The sequence below is a fragment of the Polistes dominula genome, unplaced genomic scaffold (assembly GCF_049000335.1).
Source record: "Polistes dominula isolate Pdom_NZ unplaced genomic scaffold, Pdom_raw_medaka contig_15, whole genome shotgun sequence".
Classification (NCBI taxonomy): domain Eukaryota; kingdom Metazoa; phylum Arthropoda; class Insecta; order Hymenoptera; family Vespidae; genus Polistes; species Polistes dominula.
In genome coordinates, this window is record NW_028300915.1 from 369821 (window position 1) to 389600 (window position 19780).

General features: G+C 32.6%; 3 protein-coding genes across 3 annotated transcripts; 2 read left to right on the forward strand and 1 right to left on the reverse strand.

Annotated features, from left to right (window-relative positions):
* Positions 1-1042: 1042 nt before the first annotated feature.
* ScpX (Sterol carrier protein X-related thiolase) lies at positions 1043-3489 on the forward strand. Its single transcript, XM_015328190.2, has 4 exons — positions 1043-1251; positions 1342-1837; positions 1908-2283; positions 2369-3489. Exons 2-4 carry the CDS (start codon positions 1408-1410, stop codon positions 3231-3233), a joined length of 1671 nt encoding a protein of 556 aa, XP_015183676.1. The 5' UTR covers positions 1043-1251; positions 1342-1407; the 3' UTR covers positions 3234-3489.
* A 262-nt stretch (positions 3490-3751) lies between these two features.
* On the reverse strand, positions 3752-6199 carry LOC107070211 (kelch domain-containing protein 4). Its single transcript, XM_015328186.2, has 9 exons — positions 5950-6199; positions 5682-5852; positions 5362-5597; positions 5125-5291; positions 4897-5043; positions 4602-4820; positions 4305-4504; positions 4042-4228; positions 3752-3965 (listed from the first exon to the last, which is right to left on the reverse strand). Exons 1-9 carry the CDS (start codon positions 6061-6063, stop codon positions 3823-3825), a joined length of 1584 nt encoding a protein of 527 aa, XP_015183672.2. The 5' UTR covers positions 6064-6199; the 3' UTR covers positions 3752-3822.
* Positions 6200-6281: 82 nt separating this feature from the next.
* On the forward strand, positions 6282-11166 carry LOC107070210 (uncharacterized). The gene is given in 8 exon segments (XM_015328184.2): positions 6282-6752; positions 6905-7532; positions 7625-7640; positions 7643-7756; positions 7854-7972; positions 9262-9356; positions 9777-10531; positions 10534-11166. Coding segments are annotated over 8 exon segments (1965 nt in total). The 5' UTR covers positions 6282-6741; the 3' UTR covers positions 10761-11166.
* The last annotated feature ends 8614 nt before the right edge of the window (positions 11167-19780 follow it).

The window sequence follows — 19780 nt, forward strand, 5'->3', positions numbered from 1 at the left end:
AAAGGACGGGATAACGTGCCATTCATGCATGTATAAATATATATATATATATATTATTTTTGGTTGTTCGTAAAAAAAAATAAACTTAAAGCGAAAATAAAGATATAATATTATTGAAACACCCATGCACTGCTAACGCAACGTTCTTAAATATATATTCACGAGTCTCGTTGATGTTGTCGAATGGATTCTGGATATTTCGTTACACGTTCACCTGGAGCAAAATCATGACCTGCATCGGGAAGCGCACCCCGCCGCGCACTGACTGCTCCGCACCCCCTATGCTTTTATGTCCCTCTTACGTCTCCAAACGAATCTGATCCTCTTACCACTCGCCATCATCGTTACCCCCATTTATCTTCTCTCTCCCTTCCTCTATCAAAGGATCTTCTCAAGACATGCGTATCAGGCTCGGCAAAATACGTCAACGATCGGTACAATTGCTCCTGAATATTGAATATTTCACTGGAAGCGTGAATATTCTTCAATAATAATCGATGTATATCTAAACAAAGATTCTAATTTATTCGAATTTCATGTATTATCTTAACTAAACTGTATCTACCTAATATATGGTCGTAATTTTAAATATAATATTACGAAAATCAATGGAATTTATCAATTTGGATTATTAATCCTATTATTCAATTATATTTTCGTAATAATGTTCATATTAGAAGTTTTATACGTAGAATATTTGTCGATTAAATGAAGTTTCATTACACGGGATTGTTTTCAATGTATTACATCTGATTCAAATTGTGGCGCCTTTTGTTGCGTAAATATGGCACTTTCCAAAGGAAATGATGACCCACATATTATACGATTTAAACAATTGTAAATATTATATTTATTTGATTACAATTGTATTACTTTTTATATGAATTTATATATTATTAATAATTTCATTCGTTTTTGTAGATAAACATTTGAAATATTTCAATTAATTAACATCTCGACAATATCAATTGATTACTTGTGTAGTAAGATTCTTGTTAAAGCTGATTAATGATTCGTTACTGTAAACCTGCTTTGTACCAATAGTCACTTGCTTTTCACTATATCTGTTACAACTGTATTGTGAAATAAAGGAAATGTATGTTAAATTTTTTTATTAAATAATCTTAAAACTGCTTCGTCATTTCTAGCATATAATTAACATACTAAAATGATAATGAAATCTCACTAGGAAACCGATTCAAAGTTCAACTTCAATCGATTTGTAGTTTTCATTCTTTGATCAAAAATTGGGTGAGTCTTTATTATTTGATAACATAATTAATTCAGGGTTATTTGAATTCTAATATAGAAGTAACACTTAGTATTTATTACTATTTACAGGAAAAAGACGACTAATCAATATTTTGATATTAAATTCTTAACACTTGTCATATCAAATTAAGAAAGATGGGTCCCAAAGGTAAAATATATGTGATCGGTGTTGGGATGACTAAATTTGAGAAACCTGGAAAACAGGATGGATCAGATTATCCAGAATTAGCAAAAGAAGCGTTAAACAATGCTTTGAAAGATGCTAAAGTTCCATACAGTAATATCAAAGCTGCTTGCGTTGGATACGTTTATGGAGACTCAACTTGTGGTCAAAGAGCTATTTACGAAGTAGGATTGAGTGGTTGTCCTATTTATAATGTTAATAATAATTGTTCAACTGGATCAACTGCATTAATGTTGGCTAAGCAAATCATAGAAAGCGGAAATGCTGATTGCGCTTTAGCTCTTGGTTTTGAAAAAATGGAACGAGGTTCATTGACATCTAAATTCACTGATCGTACAAATCCAATGGAGAAACATGTTCAAGTTATGGCTGATATTGCTGGTAAATTATAAATCATATTTATATGATGTACACATTTATATATTAATTTGTAATATATTATTTATTATAGAAATAAATGAAAGACCAATTACTGCTCAAATGTTTGGAAATGCTGGTCTTGAACATATGAAGAAATATGGAACAAAAGCTGAACATTTTGCAAAAATTGCTTATAAAAATCATTTACATTCCGTAAACAATCCATATTCTCAGTTTCAAGAAAAGTATTCTTTAGAACAAATAATGAAATCTCCAAATGTCTTTGGACCTCTTACAAAACTTCAATGCTGTCCTACTTCTGATGGTGCAGCAGCTGCTATTTTAGCTAATGAAGATTTTGTTCGTAAACATCGATTAGAGTCACAAGCAGTAGAAATTTTAGCTATGGAAATGTCTACTGACTTGCCATCCACATTCTCAGAGAATAGTTGCATCAAACTTATTGGGTATTAAAGATATCATTATTTTTCTGTTATTTTATATCTATTATAAGAAAAATCAACTATTATAATAAGTAATATTTGTTTGTAGATACGATATGACCAAGAATGCTGCAGAAAAGGTTTTCACGATAACCAAGTATAGACCGATAGACGTAGATGTAATAGAGTTGCACGATTGTTTTTCAACCAACGAACTGATCACTTATGAAGCTTTAGGACTTTGTCCTCCAGGCAAAGGTGGACAACTGGTGGATTCTGGAGACAATACGTATGGTGGAAAGTATGTCATCAATCCTAGCGGTGGTTTAATTTCCAAAGGACATCCCTTAGGAGCTACGGGCATAGCTCAATGTGCAGAACTTTGTTGGCAACTTCGAGGACAAGCTGGAAAACGACAAGTGCAAGGAGCGAAATTAGCATTACAACATAATATAGGTTTAGGCGGTGCTGTTGTAGTTGCTTTATATAAATTAGGCTTTCCTAATAGCGCACCTAATCTCGCGAAAAATGCTGTTGCCCCTTCACCTCAATCTTCTGGCACTGTTAAACAGAACAAAACTGGCAGCGTTGATCCAAATTCCTTCAAGGCTGCTCCACTTTTTAAATTACTCGAAGTTGCAATGAAAGAAGATCAGGATGGTCTGATAGAAAAAGCTCGTGGAATTTATGGAGTTAAGGTGATAAATGGACCAGGAGGTGCAGAAGCATATTGGGTGATAAATGCTAAAACAGGCAAAGGATCAGTTGAATTAAATGGTAAAAGTAAACCCGATATTATATTTACCATCAGTGATCACGATATAACTGATTTTATCACGGGAAAATTAAATCCACAAAAAGCATTCTTTCAAGGTAAAATTAAACTTCAAGGTAATATAGCCTTTGCTATGAAATTAATTGCATTACAAAAAAATGCAGCAGCCAAAATCGATTTACTTCGTTCTCGATTATAATTCTATTTCCGATGAAAAACAACTCATATATCGATAATCACGGGGGTTATATGGATACGAATATTTTTTTCTTTATTAATCCTTATGTTGGGAATACTTTTTAAGATCAAAACAATAAGTTTTAGGAACTAGGGTATAATTTGTAACGGGTTAAAAATAAATACTATATTCAAAGTTGATAATAATATATAAATTTATAATAAATAATCGAATTAATATTTATCATTTGGATAAATAATGAGTCGATAATAATTAATTTCAGATTACCTTTTTTTAAAGCTGCATATAAAAATATATATATATATATATATATATATATGAATAATTATTGTGCAATTACAAATTATATTTTATACTCATTAATTTAGATAAATTTTTTTTATATAATGTTTTTATATGTATTGTTATATCTATGTCTTATCTTTCATTTAATAAAAAATATATATTTTTATGACAAAAACTTGTTACTTTTCTTTTTATTTATTTATTTTTTTTTATAATAATTATTTAAGACTACGATAATTAAAAAGATAATTTATTAAATAATATTTTTATAAAATAAATCTAGAAAATCTATTTAATAATTACGTTATTCATTATCAGACGAATTACTGTTTGTATCATCATCACCATCATCATCGTCTTCTGAATCAGAACTACTTGTGTTATTCCATTCTTGTAAGGATAAATCATCATGTATTATAGTTTTCCATTCATCCATTTTACGACAATCTATAATATACATACATATTATTAATATTTATCTAGATATTGCACAATATTTTTCAAATATTTACACTTGACATACCTAAACTATAAAAATCATTAAAAGTAAATTGCTTATCACCGACTTCATACATGCCACCATACAAATATAAAATATTATTTTTTACAACAAGTCCAGGATTTATTCTTGGCGAAGGAACAAATAGATTTTCAGCTTTTCCCGTATTATTTGTCTGTGTGCTGCATGGTGCACTTGAACTAACTGTTAACTGATATAATAGAACAAATAAATTTACATTATTTTTAATACATACATAATAAATAAAAGTAATCAAAAAGACTTACTGTAAATACGTCATCCTCGTCGGTATAAATTATTGGTGGTTGTACGGGTTTATTAGAATCAATTAGTTCTGTTTCTGAATTTTCACGATTATTAAAACTTTCTTTATCTTCATGCAAACTACTTTCATCCGTTTGATCTTCCTTTTGTGCTTTCTCTTTTTTACGTTGCCCTGGTTGTTCTCTTTTACCAGTCAATGTAACTGTAATTTAAAACACGATGTACATTATTTTGAAACAATTACATTTCAATTACAATAAGTTAGATCATTTTTTTTTTGAAGTGTTTTTTTTGTTTACCTTCGTGCCATTGAAATTTTTCTAAATCTAACGACAACAGATCATTATAAAATGTTCCTTGTAATTCTTCATCATCATCTATATTATCAAAAACTCCACCAAATGCATATGCTAAATGTGGTTGTACTAAAACACCAGTCATACCGCAACGAGGAGAACATTTAAGACCTGACTGTTTTGTTAATACCCATTTCCATTTAAGACCAGTTTGATCATTCTCTACAATAAAAATTCATATATTTTAGAAAAGATAAAACTAATAATCTTAGAAAATATAGTATAGAAATATTCTTACTATCTTGAGATAATAAGAACATATCTGTATGAACTTGTCCCTTGTCGACTTCTGCTTTTATTTTGTCTTTACTATAGCCACCATAAATGAGTACTTTTTCAGACACCGGTAACATTATACATCCGGAACGTGGTGCTGGTGGATTTCCTGAAAAATTTGATCTAAATGATCATTTTCTTTTTATACTAAATATTATTATTTTATAATGAAATAATTTGATTAAATTACCAGCGCATTCAATTTTGTGCCATGTATATGTTTCCAAATTAAACATGTGAATATCATTATAATATTTACAATCTCTAAGATTATCATAAAAGCCTCCGAATACTATTAATTTCTTTTTCATATGAATCATTCGATGACCACTTCTAGCTGATGGACCACCAGGAGATCTTAAATAAACATTTTATAGATGATTAAAATCGTGTCGATAAATTACAATTTGTGATATTTACAACTTACACTATTTTTTCCCACTTTTTCTCTCCCGTTCTATAAACCCATAAATCTTTGTAATGATAGAATTGTGATTCAGATGGACTAGAAAATTCTCCACCAAAGATCCACATCTCTCCTTTATTCGTAGAGGTAATTATTGCTTGATGACCACATCGAGGTGGTGGTGCTCCTGGTGCTTTTATTACTGTCCATTCTTTTTTATTTAAATTATACGTAAACAAGTCACCGTACACGGTTGTCTAGATAAAATGAACATTGTTATTTAAAGAAAAATTGTGTTGATGTGCAAATACAACTTTAATATATAAGTAATGAAATAAAACCTTTTGACCATCGTGAAATTCTCCACCAAACATAATAAGTTCATCTTTAAAGGGATGAGCTACTAAAGAAAAATTAACCCTACGTGACGGTGGTTCTATTACAATTTCTACGACACGTTGTCTACGAGCTTCTTCTCGTTCAATATCGGCAATCACCTTTTCTATATCCTCCTAAAGTTATCCAATAATTAATTCAATATCAAATTATAAATAGTAATGTAATTCTAATACATTCATTTGTTAATATAAGAAATCAATTAAAACTAACCTCTCCAAGAGCTGCTAATTCTTTCTTCTGTTTAGCACTTAATTTCTTTTCAGTTTTAATAGCCGTTTTAACCATACCACTTAACTTCTTCTTATTTTTATCCTTTTTACCCATGTTTAGAAGAAAATAATTATGTTTACGATAAATAATAAAACAAATGCACGCGCGAACACTGTTTTACCCGTAAAGTGATACCGGAACGGTAAACATAAACGCTACTGTCATTTTTAGTACGATAAATCGACCACTAGATGGCAGTAAGATCGGCGACCGCAGCGCACCTACGGGACATTTCTATGCAATTGAAACTTTATATTCTTGCATGAGATTAGCCTCTCTAAGGTTTTAAATTATATTATCTTATTCGATTATTATATACCAGTGTTGAATTCCATACGAATATTTAACAAATATTTTTTTTAGCAAGAATCAAGTTTTTTCCGGATTATTATAATATTTCGCATTATTTGTGGCAATAAAAGGAATTGTTTTATCAAAATGGTTATACGATATGAATGCACACAGTGAAAAATTACCGCGTAAATTATGCGAATGATGTTTTTTAAACAACGAATCTCTTCAGTGACAATAATGGCACGAGATGAAGAAATTGATACTATCGTTGAGTCGTGACAACATTTGTTATTTAAATTATTTTGTGCCATATACCATTGGAAACGTCAAGTTTTGAAGTTTTACGTTCATTAGGAGTTGAATTTTCTTTTCACTATTCTCTGTGTCACGAGGTTTTTGCGCAATATAATATTCAGAGAATTTATACTGGAAGTTAAAATGGAGAACAGGTAAATGACAAATTTCTTTAAGTTGTAATTTAATCATTTGCATATTTTACGTTATGTTGCTTGCATGTTTGGTTATGTAAAAAAAAAGTTGAGATTTTGTATATAATGTGTGAAAACAATGACGAAAATAATGATTAATTGTATTATTGTAGAAAAAGTAAAAAACGTACAAATAAGAAGAATAATACGTCTGGTAACTGGGTGAACAACAGTCAATACGATCAAAGCAGCAACGCTATGTCAAACATGGAATATCCTCAAGTTGTATGGCAACCAGGAATTCAATCACATGTTCCAAATCACAATGGACAACGTCTTTTTGCAGCTATGTCAGATCCTAGCGTATGCAGTTATTCACCGATGCCAATGACTTACACCATGGAACCTGTCTCGCTTCCAACTATGTACAGATTTTATCAACCGATGCCTTATGGCGTTCAAAATGTGAATGCTAGACTGAAGCAAAAATTTCATCCAAAACAACCTCCGGTTATTCCTAGTGGATATACAAGTCTGCAAGAGAATCATCAAAATAATTCGACAATCTTGTCATCTTATCAAAATGGAGAATATGCTAGTTTACCGCCAGTTGCCAATAAAAGTAATGGAATTAACGAAGATGAAATTAGTTCAGAACATAGAAGATATTCGGATCCAGGTTTGGGACCTACAGAACCTTCCGTTAACAACCAGGACGAAGATTCGGATAGCGGTGACAGCAGTAGCTCTGTTACAACTATTGGTCGAAGTAACAAATTGGTTTTATCTCTCATCGAACAGGTCAGATTCATTTAATTAAATAATAATAATAATACATTATTGTATAAAATGAAAAAAGTATGAAATATAGTCTCGTGATAAATTCTTTTTAGATGGCAGAATTAAAAAAACTAATAGCCAACTTTTTAAGGAATTAAGCGAGGCTAAATTCGAACTGGAGACGATGAAATTAAAATTTTCAGAATTTAAACATAGTTCTGATTATCAACCAGGAATGTTGTCAGGTAACATTTGATTATTTTCTTCGATTTTGAATGAGTTATAGAAAAAAGAAAATTACCAAAATACACAATAACAATTATTTTTTTCTTATGATTATAGATCTTATTCGGGAGATCAGGGAAGCAAACAAAATATGCGAGGAAGGATTAGTGACAAAAATACAATCTATGATGGAGGAGAAATCTAATCAAAGATCCATGGATATAGAATTATTAAAGGTGTGTGTATCACTTAATATTTACAAAAATTTTAATTAATAAAATATAAAGCAATTAGAGTAACAAGTATAGATCATGTAAAAATACTGCAAATTTCGAATTATCTTATTTATAACTAAAATAGAATTATTTTTTTTTTCCCAAAGTTTAGTCACTCGATCTTTCACGTAACTATTGTAGATATACTACTTATGTGTTGGTAAACGGTCTGTTTGATTAGGATAGCCAGGTGATTCCAAGATCCTTTGTTCATTTTTTTTGTCGATCCTTTCCCTCCGATTATCACGTATACGCGAATTTCTATCAGATGATTATGGTCGTATTTTTCCAACTTTAAGCGTAAAAACTTCATCATTTTCTTCGGTTTTTCACACAAAAGAAAATTTATCTCTACCTCATTTATTTACTTTTCCATGTTAAATACTTGATCAAAGTTATCTTCTTCTTCTTGATATAACACGTAGATGAAAATTGATTGAAATTTTCGAAGCGATATGATTGAAGAATATTTTCTTGGAACAAGTTCAAATTCATTTATATAAAATAGATAAAATATAAAATGGGGAAGTGAGATTATAAGGACGTTTAGAGATAAGGAAGGGTAGCGTCATAAGAATGATCTTATTCCTGACCAAAGGGAGATATTGACGTTCTAACTGACTGGCAGTTGATATCGGAGAACCTAATGTAGACATAATACGAAATATCCGTGACGTGGTAAAAGTGATTAGGTTTCACATGGGGGAGAGAGACAGGATGAGATAGTGAACGAATGAATGCTAGAGACAGAGAAAAAGAGAAGAAAAAAGAAAAAGAGAGAGAGAGAGAGAGAGAAAGAGAGAAGGGAGGTGCCTGGAGAAGGACGCGTTTGAGGAGTGGAGAAAGGTGGAGGATGGGGCACTTAACGGCTGTCAGAGCCGGTCTCCCTCGTCCTCTTTTCCCCTCTTTGCCCTGTCTTCTCAGGTTTCAACCATCCATTAGCCTCATCAACCGAAGCGATGGCGGCCACCGCCATGCCGCTTGCCTATTGGCAATCTCGTAATTGAACCTCCGGGAGCGTTTCATTGTCGTTGATGTAAATGTAGTTCAGTTAACTATGGACGATGCTCGTTGCGATAGAATAAAATACGACGACGATATTTATAATCGTTCAATTTTCTTTCTATCTTTCGATAAATCATAAAAGTACAAACGACGTGTCTTTATAAATTATTCTTTTTTATCGTCGTTTATATCATTCTCTCTTATGAAACATATAAAAATAAATGATTTTTTTTTTTCCTGTTCAGGGCCAAATATCAAAGCTCGTGAAGGAGAAGGAGGAAAGCGAACGACGAATATCCAAGTTGGAGGAAGAAGTAGCTATATTGAAGTCGAGCTCAAAGTGAGTGGCTGCTTTGTCTTACCTTTTAACGTATGAAAAGATGCTTCTTGTGTGGTAAGAGGGTTTCATGAAGGAAAGAGGTCTTTACAAAATTTCATATAGTATTATTTTCTATCTGTCATAACTATTAGAGCGATTCTCGTATTCGTCAAGTCCTACGATACGTATAACATCGTTTTACATAAATCGCGAAAAAAGAAAATGAATGAATGATTGATTTTGACGGTTAAATAAATGATCATAATAATGAATATAAATTGGATTATCGTTGGATATTTTTGACCAGGCGAGAATGGTATATTGTTTTCTATCGGACACTCCTTGTTTGTGATATCGGACGTTAAAAGTATAATAATAGTTTGTGATAAGAAACGATAGACGGCCGGTACGGTAATAAAGAGCAATTCTATTCCGGGATAGTAACGAGGGCCGAGAGATAGCAGCTTTCGAGGAGGAGACTTTGGCCTTGCGACGGGAACTACAGGAGGCACTAGCAACTAGGAATCTGACCGATGGAACGACTAAGCACGGGACAAAGTGCGTAAATGCGATATCAAGATCTGTCACGCCTGTAATTTTCGAAACGCCCCGTATAACGAGCACCCCCGTGCGTACCGCTCTTACCGAGACCTGCAACCTTGTTCCCGCCATCTCCTCTTCGATTCCCAGCACGTCCGTCGTCTCCGATCTCCGTTCTCGATCTTCGGAGTATTACCGAAGTCTTCTCGACCGCGATAATAAACAGCAGCAGCAGCAACAACAACAACAACAACAGCAGGAGGAGGTGGAGGAGGAGGAGGAAGAAGAAGAAGAGGAGAAGGAGGAGAAGAAGAAAAAGAAGAAGAAGAAGAAGAAGACCAATTTTCTAAAATTATTTGCCGAGTCTTTAGACGAGGGGAAGGAAAACGACAAAATGACCGTCCTTCCAACCGAGCCACAACTCTCGCCGTTGTTTTCGCTTGACAGCGAGGAAAGTGTAGAACAGTTAGAATCGGTTCAAGAGAATCGGCGAAACGAGAAAATCGACGAGGCAGAGAGAACGAGAGCTGCCGGAGCAGGAGGAGCAGGAGGAGGAGGAGGAGGAGAAAAAGAAAAGTTAGGAGGAGGAGGAACCAATACCAATGTCAATAGCAGTTCCAACCAGAGAAAAGGATCGAAGAGATCTCGTAAGAAAAAACAGCCGCTGCGAGAAAGACCGATGATAATAAAGAAGATTCCATTTGGTCGACGACACCTTCGAACACCTCCCCGATCGTTAACGAAAAGAGAGAAAAGGAAGAACAACAACGCGATCTGCTCGTCCTCGAGAACGTACCAAAAGATCTTTGCTCGGGAGCGGGAATCCTGACCTCCAGAGTCCTGACAGCACCTTCACGCGCCACCTACACCACCGCCTACATTTAGGTTCCGTACGCGCGGGGCCCGACAAAAAAGCAAACCACTCGTCGGCGTATCGCCGAGGGCAAAAGGGGGCTTCAAAGGGCTTGCTAGAGGCTACTACTATGTACATGTCGAATAGCACGTAGGTTTCTATCATACACTCCTCGTGCATGCACTCTCTTCCTAGTTTTATACCTTTTTTATTTTTTTTTTATTTTTTCTTTTTTCTTTCCTTTTTACCCGAGATTACGTCGATCATATTCAACAGGATTTATTTCACAAGCTTTTATTACCTGTATCGATCCTTCTTCCTTATTTTTAATTGCTATGATTTCCTTCTTTTTTAAACGATCGCAATAGTCTACATTTTAATTTGCGCGTACTCTCGGGAAAAACGAATGATACGTACGTACGTACATTGCTTGGAATGTCTCTCCAATATCGTCTTCTTTTGATTTTTTTTTTTTTTCTCTCTTATCCCCATCTCCTTATTTCTTTTCCTTCACCGTTTACGTTTACACGTCTTCTTACGCTACTTCACGTATGCACGTATGCACGTATGCACATATGTAAGTAAGTATTTATATACTTGCATATCTCTCGCTGTTTGGTAATCATACAAGTCTTTTTAGACTTTCTAATTCTTACGCACCTTTTGCACAAATCTTTGCACGATCCCCTCCCTTCCCCTCCCCTCCCCTCGCCCCCTCTTTCTCTCTTCTTTATTCTTCTTCCGTCTCTCTTGACTTTTTTTATTATTATTTTGTTGTTGTTAAGTTTTAGTACATGGGACTGCTTTATATCAGCACATTTCCTTTGCTTGCTTCTAAATATTTTGATGGTGCTTGATCGGTTCTGATTAGAGGTGGTCCTATTTGAACGGATGAGAACGTAACGAATGAAAAATCAAATGAAACGTGATTTGTCAGAATGGACAAGCTGGTGGACGATCTAGGAAAAAAGGCAAAGGAGATCAGCGTAAACAACAACAACAACAACAACGACGACGATGGCGACAAAGAGGAACGTGTCTTTTCTTCTTCCGTCAATCGTCCTTCGTCTACCATCTGCCCATCGCAGTTCGATATTACTTCTACGGGAAAACGATGTCGTGTTTTGAAAAATTCATCCCCGCTTCCGTCATCATCGTCGTCGTCGTCATCGTCGTCGTCGTCGGCGTCGTCGGCGTCGTCCTTGGCAGGCATCTTCGAAGAAGACGAAGAGATTGGTTTAAACATCGACGAGGATCTTAGCACGAAAAAATTCAAAAATTATACTACTAATCGTACTGATTCTAAACTAACTAATTTACACGACAATTGTATGAATCTTACAGGACCCGTTACCGATCTTTAAAAAAAAAACAAACAAACAAACAAACGTCTCATCATCCCTCTTTATCCTCGATATTTCGTTCTCGATATTAATATGTCTCTCTTGATGCTTCATTAGTTATTAAGAATAATTTATTGTTAATTTTCCTCATTCTCCTTCAACCCTTCCCAAAAAGTCCAATGTGTTTGACTTAATTGACTTATGGTTTCACTTAGTCTTTGTCGTTGACGTGTTACACCTATGAGTACTTAAACGAAACGATCGTTTCAAATTGTGCGCATTTTTTTATCTCTCTCTCCTTTTTTTTTTTTATTTTTTTTTTTTCGACAAGAACGAGAGGTTTTGCTTTTTTTTATTCTCTCCCCCCCCCCATTTTTATTTATACACGAAGAGCTTCATTATATCATTTGTATGCAATATGATTTATTTTCGATTGCGAAATCGGTCGTCTTTCGTGATTCGTTATTGCAACAATTTTTTATTTTTTATTTTTTATTTTATTATATAGATACGCGTATATTTTCCTACGTATATTTGTTCTCCAACGAAAACAAATTATCTCTCTCTCGAAGATCTGAAATAATTCATTACCGCGTATATTATTCTTTTCGTTATAATTACTGCCAAATCAGTTTATGTCTTTCTTTTTTTACTTTAAAGCAAAAATAGCAAAATGCCACGATCTTTATTGCGTTCATAATATTTTAATCTTTGCTTACCACCCTTCCTTGAGTAACACACGCTTACCACACCCGGGTCCATTGGACCCGAGCGAGACAAATTGTTATAAATAATTAACTATTGCATAGATTTACTTTCAACATTTTTTTGACACTTCTTTAATACTTACTATATAGGTTTTATAGCTTTAAATTAAATGGAAATATGTTGAAAAAAATTATTAAAGTTGAACAATTGAGAAAAATGATTCAAGTTGCAAAAATGATCTGGGTGGTCTTTTCGGACCAAGTGTGCTAAGCAAAGGTTAATATAAACGATGGATATACAACGATAAAGTAGAGATTCTTCATTAATTATTAGTTCGTAAATTATAATAATCTATAATGTAAACGTAATGAAAAAAAAAAACATATTTATATTATTAGGAATGAACAATTGAAATAAAAATAATAATGAAATAGTTGTTAAGGAAGAAACGATTGTGTTAATTACATGATCGTCGTTGAATAAATAGATTATTATATTTTCGTATCTGCATATATATATATATATATAGGACTTATTATATTAATATAATATAAATTGTATATAACAAGAATAACATTTAATAGATATGTATTTTAAACAAATGATATTTTATTATTACATTTGAACAGAATGCATTGGAAATTGAATTCTTTTTTGCACTTTTGTATTTGACTTTTTTCTTCTGTTAATATTAAATTTGCAATTGAATCGTTCAATGCACACATCGATTAATTCCATAAAACAAAAAGTTGAAAAATGTGATGAAATAATGTACATTGTTCTTTACATTTCTTTTAATGGTCAAACGAAATTTTCCCGTTTAATGGTGTTCATTTTTATTATTCACAAAAGTTATTATAAATATTAAATAGTTATAACTAAAACCAAGTTGCTTTGATACTTAAATTTTAGATTTTTTTTTTTCAAAAAGTGTAGTTATAATCGATGTGTACAATGAATGGCTTCAATTATTACTACTCGTCTTTGTTTAAATAAATATCGCGCGAGCAAAATATCAAAGCAATGTAATTTTAATCATTTTTGCGCAAAATTTTCAACGTAATCTCGATAAACAGTTTGTAATTTGTGTTTAAAAGTGTTAACACTGGATCTGACGTTTATAAATATTAATCTAATATCAATAATAAGATTTTATTTGGAAATGTTTTCTTTCTAATATCGACGATCAATATTTTCTATAAATTGTAATAATAATTGATGATCATCTAATCAAATTAGTTTTAGATACTTGAAATGTTAACAATTAGCCTTATCGCATAATAGTGTTTGCAGGAACAACATATAACGTTTAAGTTGGATTGTAAAAACACAATATAGGAGCGATAATTAAGTGATATATTGTTTTTATTAGAATTAACCAAAGAATCGGGATTTTCTTATCTTTTATTTGTATTTTTTATTCTCTTCCATGTAGTAGTAGGGAGTTTTATCATAAAGAGAGTAAATACGATCAAACTAAATAGTAATGAAAACACCTACTAATGATAATGTTTGTGTGTATGTAGTATATAAGTTTAATAACTAAGCAAATAATTCGTCTATTAAATTGAAATAATACATAAATAATTATCTAAAAAAAAAAAAAAAAAAAAAAAACAACAGACTATTGATAGATAAAAGGCCGTAAATAGTGGTGGTAAATGTAAGTACGGTTTTTCGTAATATGAAATTTCAACTTAAAATGTATTTTTATGAAGATTTTTTTGATTATACACTTTGTAGTGCTTTTGATTAAACAAACCTGTGTGTTTGTGTGTGTGTGTGTGTGTGTCATCGCATAATCGCATATATTCAATATTTAATCTCTTTGTAATAATAATCTCTGATAGATTTAATGATTAACCGTATTTGTAATATTTAATTTGTTTTTTTTTTCTGCGGCACCATTTTTTCAGTTCAATACTTTTAACAAATGAAATATTTCATATCGTAATTAAATGGCTGTTGCAATTTCCTCGTAACACCACGTTACGCGTATATGCGTCTATCAGTTTTGCATACGAGGTAAGAAATTCTCAGGTGACAATTTTAAACGTCGTCGTTGTGTAGGATTTGTCGAAGCATAAATTATGATAAGAGTTATGATAAGTAATAGGACTATGATATCCTGCGCTAAAGAGAGAGAGAGAGAGAGAGAGAATATTCGAAATAATCGATAGGATAACTTCTCTCTCTCGTATTTTTTGTATTATTTTTGTAAAATGATAAAAAAAAAACATGTGAAATATTTTGTTAGCCAAATTTTTCAATCAATAGAGAATAAAGAGAGAGAAAGAGAGAAATTTAATTTTTCATGAATTTGAAATAATAAACAAAATTCAAATAAATATGAAGAAAAAGAAAAACAATGAACATTATCGTAAAAGATTTGTCATTATTTCTTCCTTAGGAAAGATGAAAAAAACTATTTGTAGTAAATCGATTATTTCGATTTTTCCTTATAAAATAGAATAGTTGTTATAATAGTACACACTGTATATATTGTACATACAGGGGAATCGTGGTGTTGTATTATTTTGATTAGCAGAAAACGTTTAAGTTAAGTTTTCTCTCGTTAGGTCGTTAATCATGGTAGTAGTAGTAGTTTCTTACTCATTTTCTTCATGCTCGTTTCGTTCGAGATGATCGAATGTTTATCCAATGTCGTATCCTCGTCCTAGGTATAGAGGGTGTTTTCCAAGTGTTGTGATTAGCCACACGCGAAAGGTGTGTGTTATTCTTGCGTATGGATCTATGTTTTTGCGTGCTGCGCAACCTCCCACGAAGATCGTCTGAAACAGTAAAAGGTATATATCTCGGTAGTATCTTCGATAACAAGGTAGTAAGAAAACATTATTTCGACATCGAGATCCAAAGTAAAACGCTAAAGGGAAAACTTTTTCCTAGTTTCCCTTCCACCACCACCACCACCACCACCACCACCACTGCCACAACCGCCTCTTTTACTAAGATTATTTTTCTATTTCTTCTTTTACAGATATTTATCGCTCTAATATAAACCTACTTATATCATCTTTCTAAATGTTGATTATTTTATTTATTATTATTCAAATAATAAGAGCACATTTCAATTTCTTTAAGGCGAGTGAGTGAGCGCTCGAGTGAGACGGCCGATTTCTGCACGCGCCCGTATTATTTATTTTATATTTCTAGGATTTTTTTGTCTACACTTAAATACAATAGAAAATGAAAAATAAGAATGTAAAAGCAAAGAATAAGAATCGTTTTTATTTTTCGAAATAATAATCAAGTTGACGCACGTTTAACATTGCAATATTCAGCTTTTCTCTGTAATGTGCAACAAAATCTAAAATTAACGTTAAAATATTCATTATTTCTGTATTTTTGGTCCTTTTTTTTTCTTTTTTGTCAAAACAATGTTCTGAACTATATCTTTATGCAAAAAAAAAAAAAGATGATTTTAATTTCAACTGGAATTTATTAATTGATCAACTGGAATGTATATTTATCGGTAATAATAAAACCAGGTTTTCAAGATTCATCATCATCATCATCATCATCATCACCATCATCATAATTTCTTGACGATAGATTTACAAAGAACCTATATATATATATACCTTCGAAAAAGAAAAAAGAAAAAACCTTTGAAGGATCAGAGAGAAAAGTACCGACGGTCGTAAATCGATTATGGTTTTATGGTGGCGGCATTTGCGACAGAAAAGTTTTTTTTCGTTTGCGCGTACAACTGCGAACCTTTGTTCTTCCTATCTTGAGCAATGAATTGTCTTGTGTTACCTGGTGCGCAGGTACTTTTGAATACTTTTATGATGATTCTTCTAGCGTTGTTAACGCTTATGCAGGTGAGAACGGAAGAAAAGAGAGATAAATAGAAAGAGAGAGAAAGAAATATGATGAATAGAGAAGTATTATAAAGGGTTTTCTTTTTTTTTCTTTTTTCTTTTTTTTTTTCTTTTAAAAAGGTTTCATTTTCCTAATGTGTAAATAAAGTTTCATAAATAATATAATCAAATAAAATAACGAAAAAAATAAAAAAAATACGAAGATACGAAGTTCATTGTGATGGTAATAAACTCGAACCGCGATGCCCATTTCCGGTGATAATTTATATACTTAAATGTTACTGTAAGAGGTGTTTCATAGTCTCAGATAATAATAATAATAATAAAAATTAAAAAAAAAGACAAGGGTACGTTTTTCTGCTATGTGCATTCACCGAACACCACGATCGATATCCCATGGAGAAGTTAAACTCGTGGGAGTAACTCAGGTTCTCGGATAATTGAAACTCGTCGGTGAACTCAACGAGTCATCGTGTGAGCACATGAGAGAGAGAGAGAGAGAAAGAGAGAGAGAGTGAGGGGGTTGAAATTATTAAAATTGACTCGGTCTATGAGTGACGTATGTATGGGAGAAGCAAAGGGTAAGAATAACTCGGACTAAAAATCGCCGCTAATTTGTGTCCGCCTTTTGATCCGCGGACTCATCCACCACCTGTCCTTGGACTTACCTTTAGCGTCCCTTTATCGATCGTCAAGTCTGACGAATTTTCCTTTACCTAAGCGTACATATGATATTCATAAAAACTTAACTCGGCTGATATAAATCCATGCTGAGATCAAGAAACAAAGTTTTAGGGGGGAGGGGGGTGGTGGTTAGGTTAAATTCGTTTCTCAAAATTACGTTGGAAAAATTTGGGATAGTCGAACGACGCGACGGTACAAAAGAGAAGAAGGTTCAAAAGTCAATGTTTTCCTTTTCTCTCTCTCTCTCTCTCTCTCTCTTTTTTTGTTCCTTCCTTTTGTTTCGTTCGGTTTCTCTCTCTCTCTCTCTCTCTCTCTTCTCTCTTTCTTTGACTTTATCTTTTTTTTTTCTTTCTTTTTTTTCTCTTTTTTTTCTTTTTCTTTCTTTTACTCTGGCACGATAGGCTGCTTACAACTTTTACCTTTTTACAACGTTTACACGGAAACGGTGAAACGGAAATTTAACGAGAGAACGGCGGATAGAAAATGGAGAAAGAGGGAGGGAGGGAGGGGTGGGTAGGTAGGTAGTAGGTAGGAGAAAGAGGTTGAGGGGTGGGTTGGTGGGGGTGGGGTGGGGTGTGGGGGAGAGGGAGCTGGGCTCTTGTTTGCACAATCGATCCCCCCCGACCGTACGTGCTTTTACATGTACTGAAAGAGCTTCCTTTCTAGTCGTCGTAGAACGTTGAAAAAAAAAAGAGAGAGAGAGAGAGAGAGAGAAATAAAAAGGGGAAAAAAGAAAGGAAAAAAAAAAAGAAGAAAAAATTGAAATAAGAAGAAAAGAAAAAAAAATAGAAAGAAAGGTAAGGGAAATAAAAAAAAAAAAAAAAAATTATAGGAAAGTCTATTTTCACGTTTTCGTTTTCCTTTGAAAAATGCCGACGATGATGCATTCCCCCTCTCCTCCCCCCTATCCCTCTCTTGCTACATTTAAACATGTGTTGTTAGATCATTTTTGACACATTCCTTCTACGTATTCCTCAACTCTCTCTCTCTCTCTCTCTCTGTCTCCTTATACGTCACAGGAGCAAATTGAAGGGTTCCAAAGTACAGAAAGGAGGAAAGAGGAAGAAAACCGAATTTTTCTTTCTCGATGAATCATTGTATGATTTATTTACATTTTTCTTTATTTTTTTTTTTTTTAGTTGTTCGATATTCAATGTTCAAATATCCAAAGTCCAGAGTCCCCTTCCCCCCTTTTCCTTCCCCCTTTAGGTATTTTATCTTTTGTAAATAAATAAATAGAAAAAGGTTTTCGTTATAAATTTTTCTTATCTATTTAAATATCTCGACTATTGGGGTAGAGATAATTTAAAGTAAATAATTGAATCGTTCAAATTTGAGAAACATGATCCTCGTGATAATCATCGTGATTATCGTAGTGAACAATCTTGGAAAAGTAAGATGATGATGATGATAATAATAAAATGACGATGATTATTTTTGAAAAACGATAAAAAAAAAAAAAAAAAAAAAGGAAAAGGATACGATAAGGAAAAAAATAGATGGATATTTGTTGCGTGTGCTTTATCGTGACGGAGGTGGTGCAGACGCTTACCAGACACGTGCCGTGCGTGCTTCGTTGTGCTTTTCTCAGATTTGCGAGGGCCAAATCATCGGATGGGTTCTATCGGCCCGTCGGAGGGTTGCTCGGATCACCCCTTCTCCTCTCTCTCTCTCTCTCTCTATCTCTCTCTCTCTCGAAAAGAGAACATGTAAGAAATAATAGACTCTTCCCACGTTCCTTTATTTTCTTTTTATCATTTGTTACTTTTTTTCTTTTTTTTTTTCTTTCATCGGAAACATTTTGTAAGAATATTAGGAATTCCTATGCGATTAGATCAAATAACTTATCGTTGTTTCTTATATCAATCTCTCTCTTTGTTCTCTTTTTTCTTCTTCTTTCATTTATTACATTTACGATCTTTTAAAATTGAAAGAAAAAAAAAAGAAAGAAAGAAAGAAAGAAAAAAATAAATAAATCGGATTTAACGTTTTTGACATGTCAATCGTTATTAACACAACGATTTAATAATTTCGTTTATATACGAATATTAACAATTTAAAATGAACGTTTTAACAATTCAATCATTTCCCAAATAATATGAAAATTGTGTTTCAATTAAAAAGTATTCAATAAAAATAATAAATACAATTAGAAATGATAAATATATTTATTGAAATTGTTTACTCGTTTATATAATGTAAATTTATATTTTTAAATGTGTGTGTGTGTGTGCATTACTGTAATATATTTACTTAATACGAATGACAAAAAAAAAGCAGCGATTTCGTTTCGTTGATAAGCAAATTAAATATTAAAATGATAATCAGAATATTACACAAAATAATATGTACGTACGTATGTACGTTGATAGTTTATTTGTATTTTTGAATTATTGCTAAAGGCAATAAATCTACGCTGGTTTAGGGAAGGTGGGTGGATTTTTGGGGGGGGGAGGTCAGTGTTAGAAAAAT

Excerpts from the sequence above, each read along its gene's own strand:
- ScpX (XM_015328190.2), top strand. The coding sequence starts at position 1,408 with ATGGGTCCCAAAGGTAAAATATATGTGATCGGTGTTGGGATGACTAAA. Across the intron at positions 1,838-1,907 it reads AGTTATGGCTGATATTGCTG|AAATAAATGAAAGACCAATT; the intron begins GTAAATTATAAA and ends TATTTATTATAG. Across the intron at positions 2,284-2,368 it reads AGTTGCATCAAACTTATTGG|ATACGATATGACCAAGAATG; the intron begins GTATTAAAGATA and ends ATTTGTTTGTAG.
- LOC107070211 (XM_015328186.2), bottom strand. The coding sequence starts at position 6,063 with ATGGGTAAAAAGGATAAAAATAAGAAGAAGTTAAGTGGTATGGTTAAA. Across the intron at positions 5,853-5,949 it reads AATTAGCAGCTCTTGGAGAG|GAGGATATAGAAAAGGTGAT; the intron begins GTTAGTTTTAAT and ends GGATAACTTTAG. Across the intron at positions 4,229-4,304 it reads ACGAGGATGACGTATTTACA|TTAACAGTTAGTTCAAGTGC; the intron begins GTAAGTCTTTTT and ends CTATTATATCAG.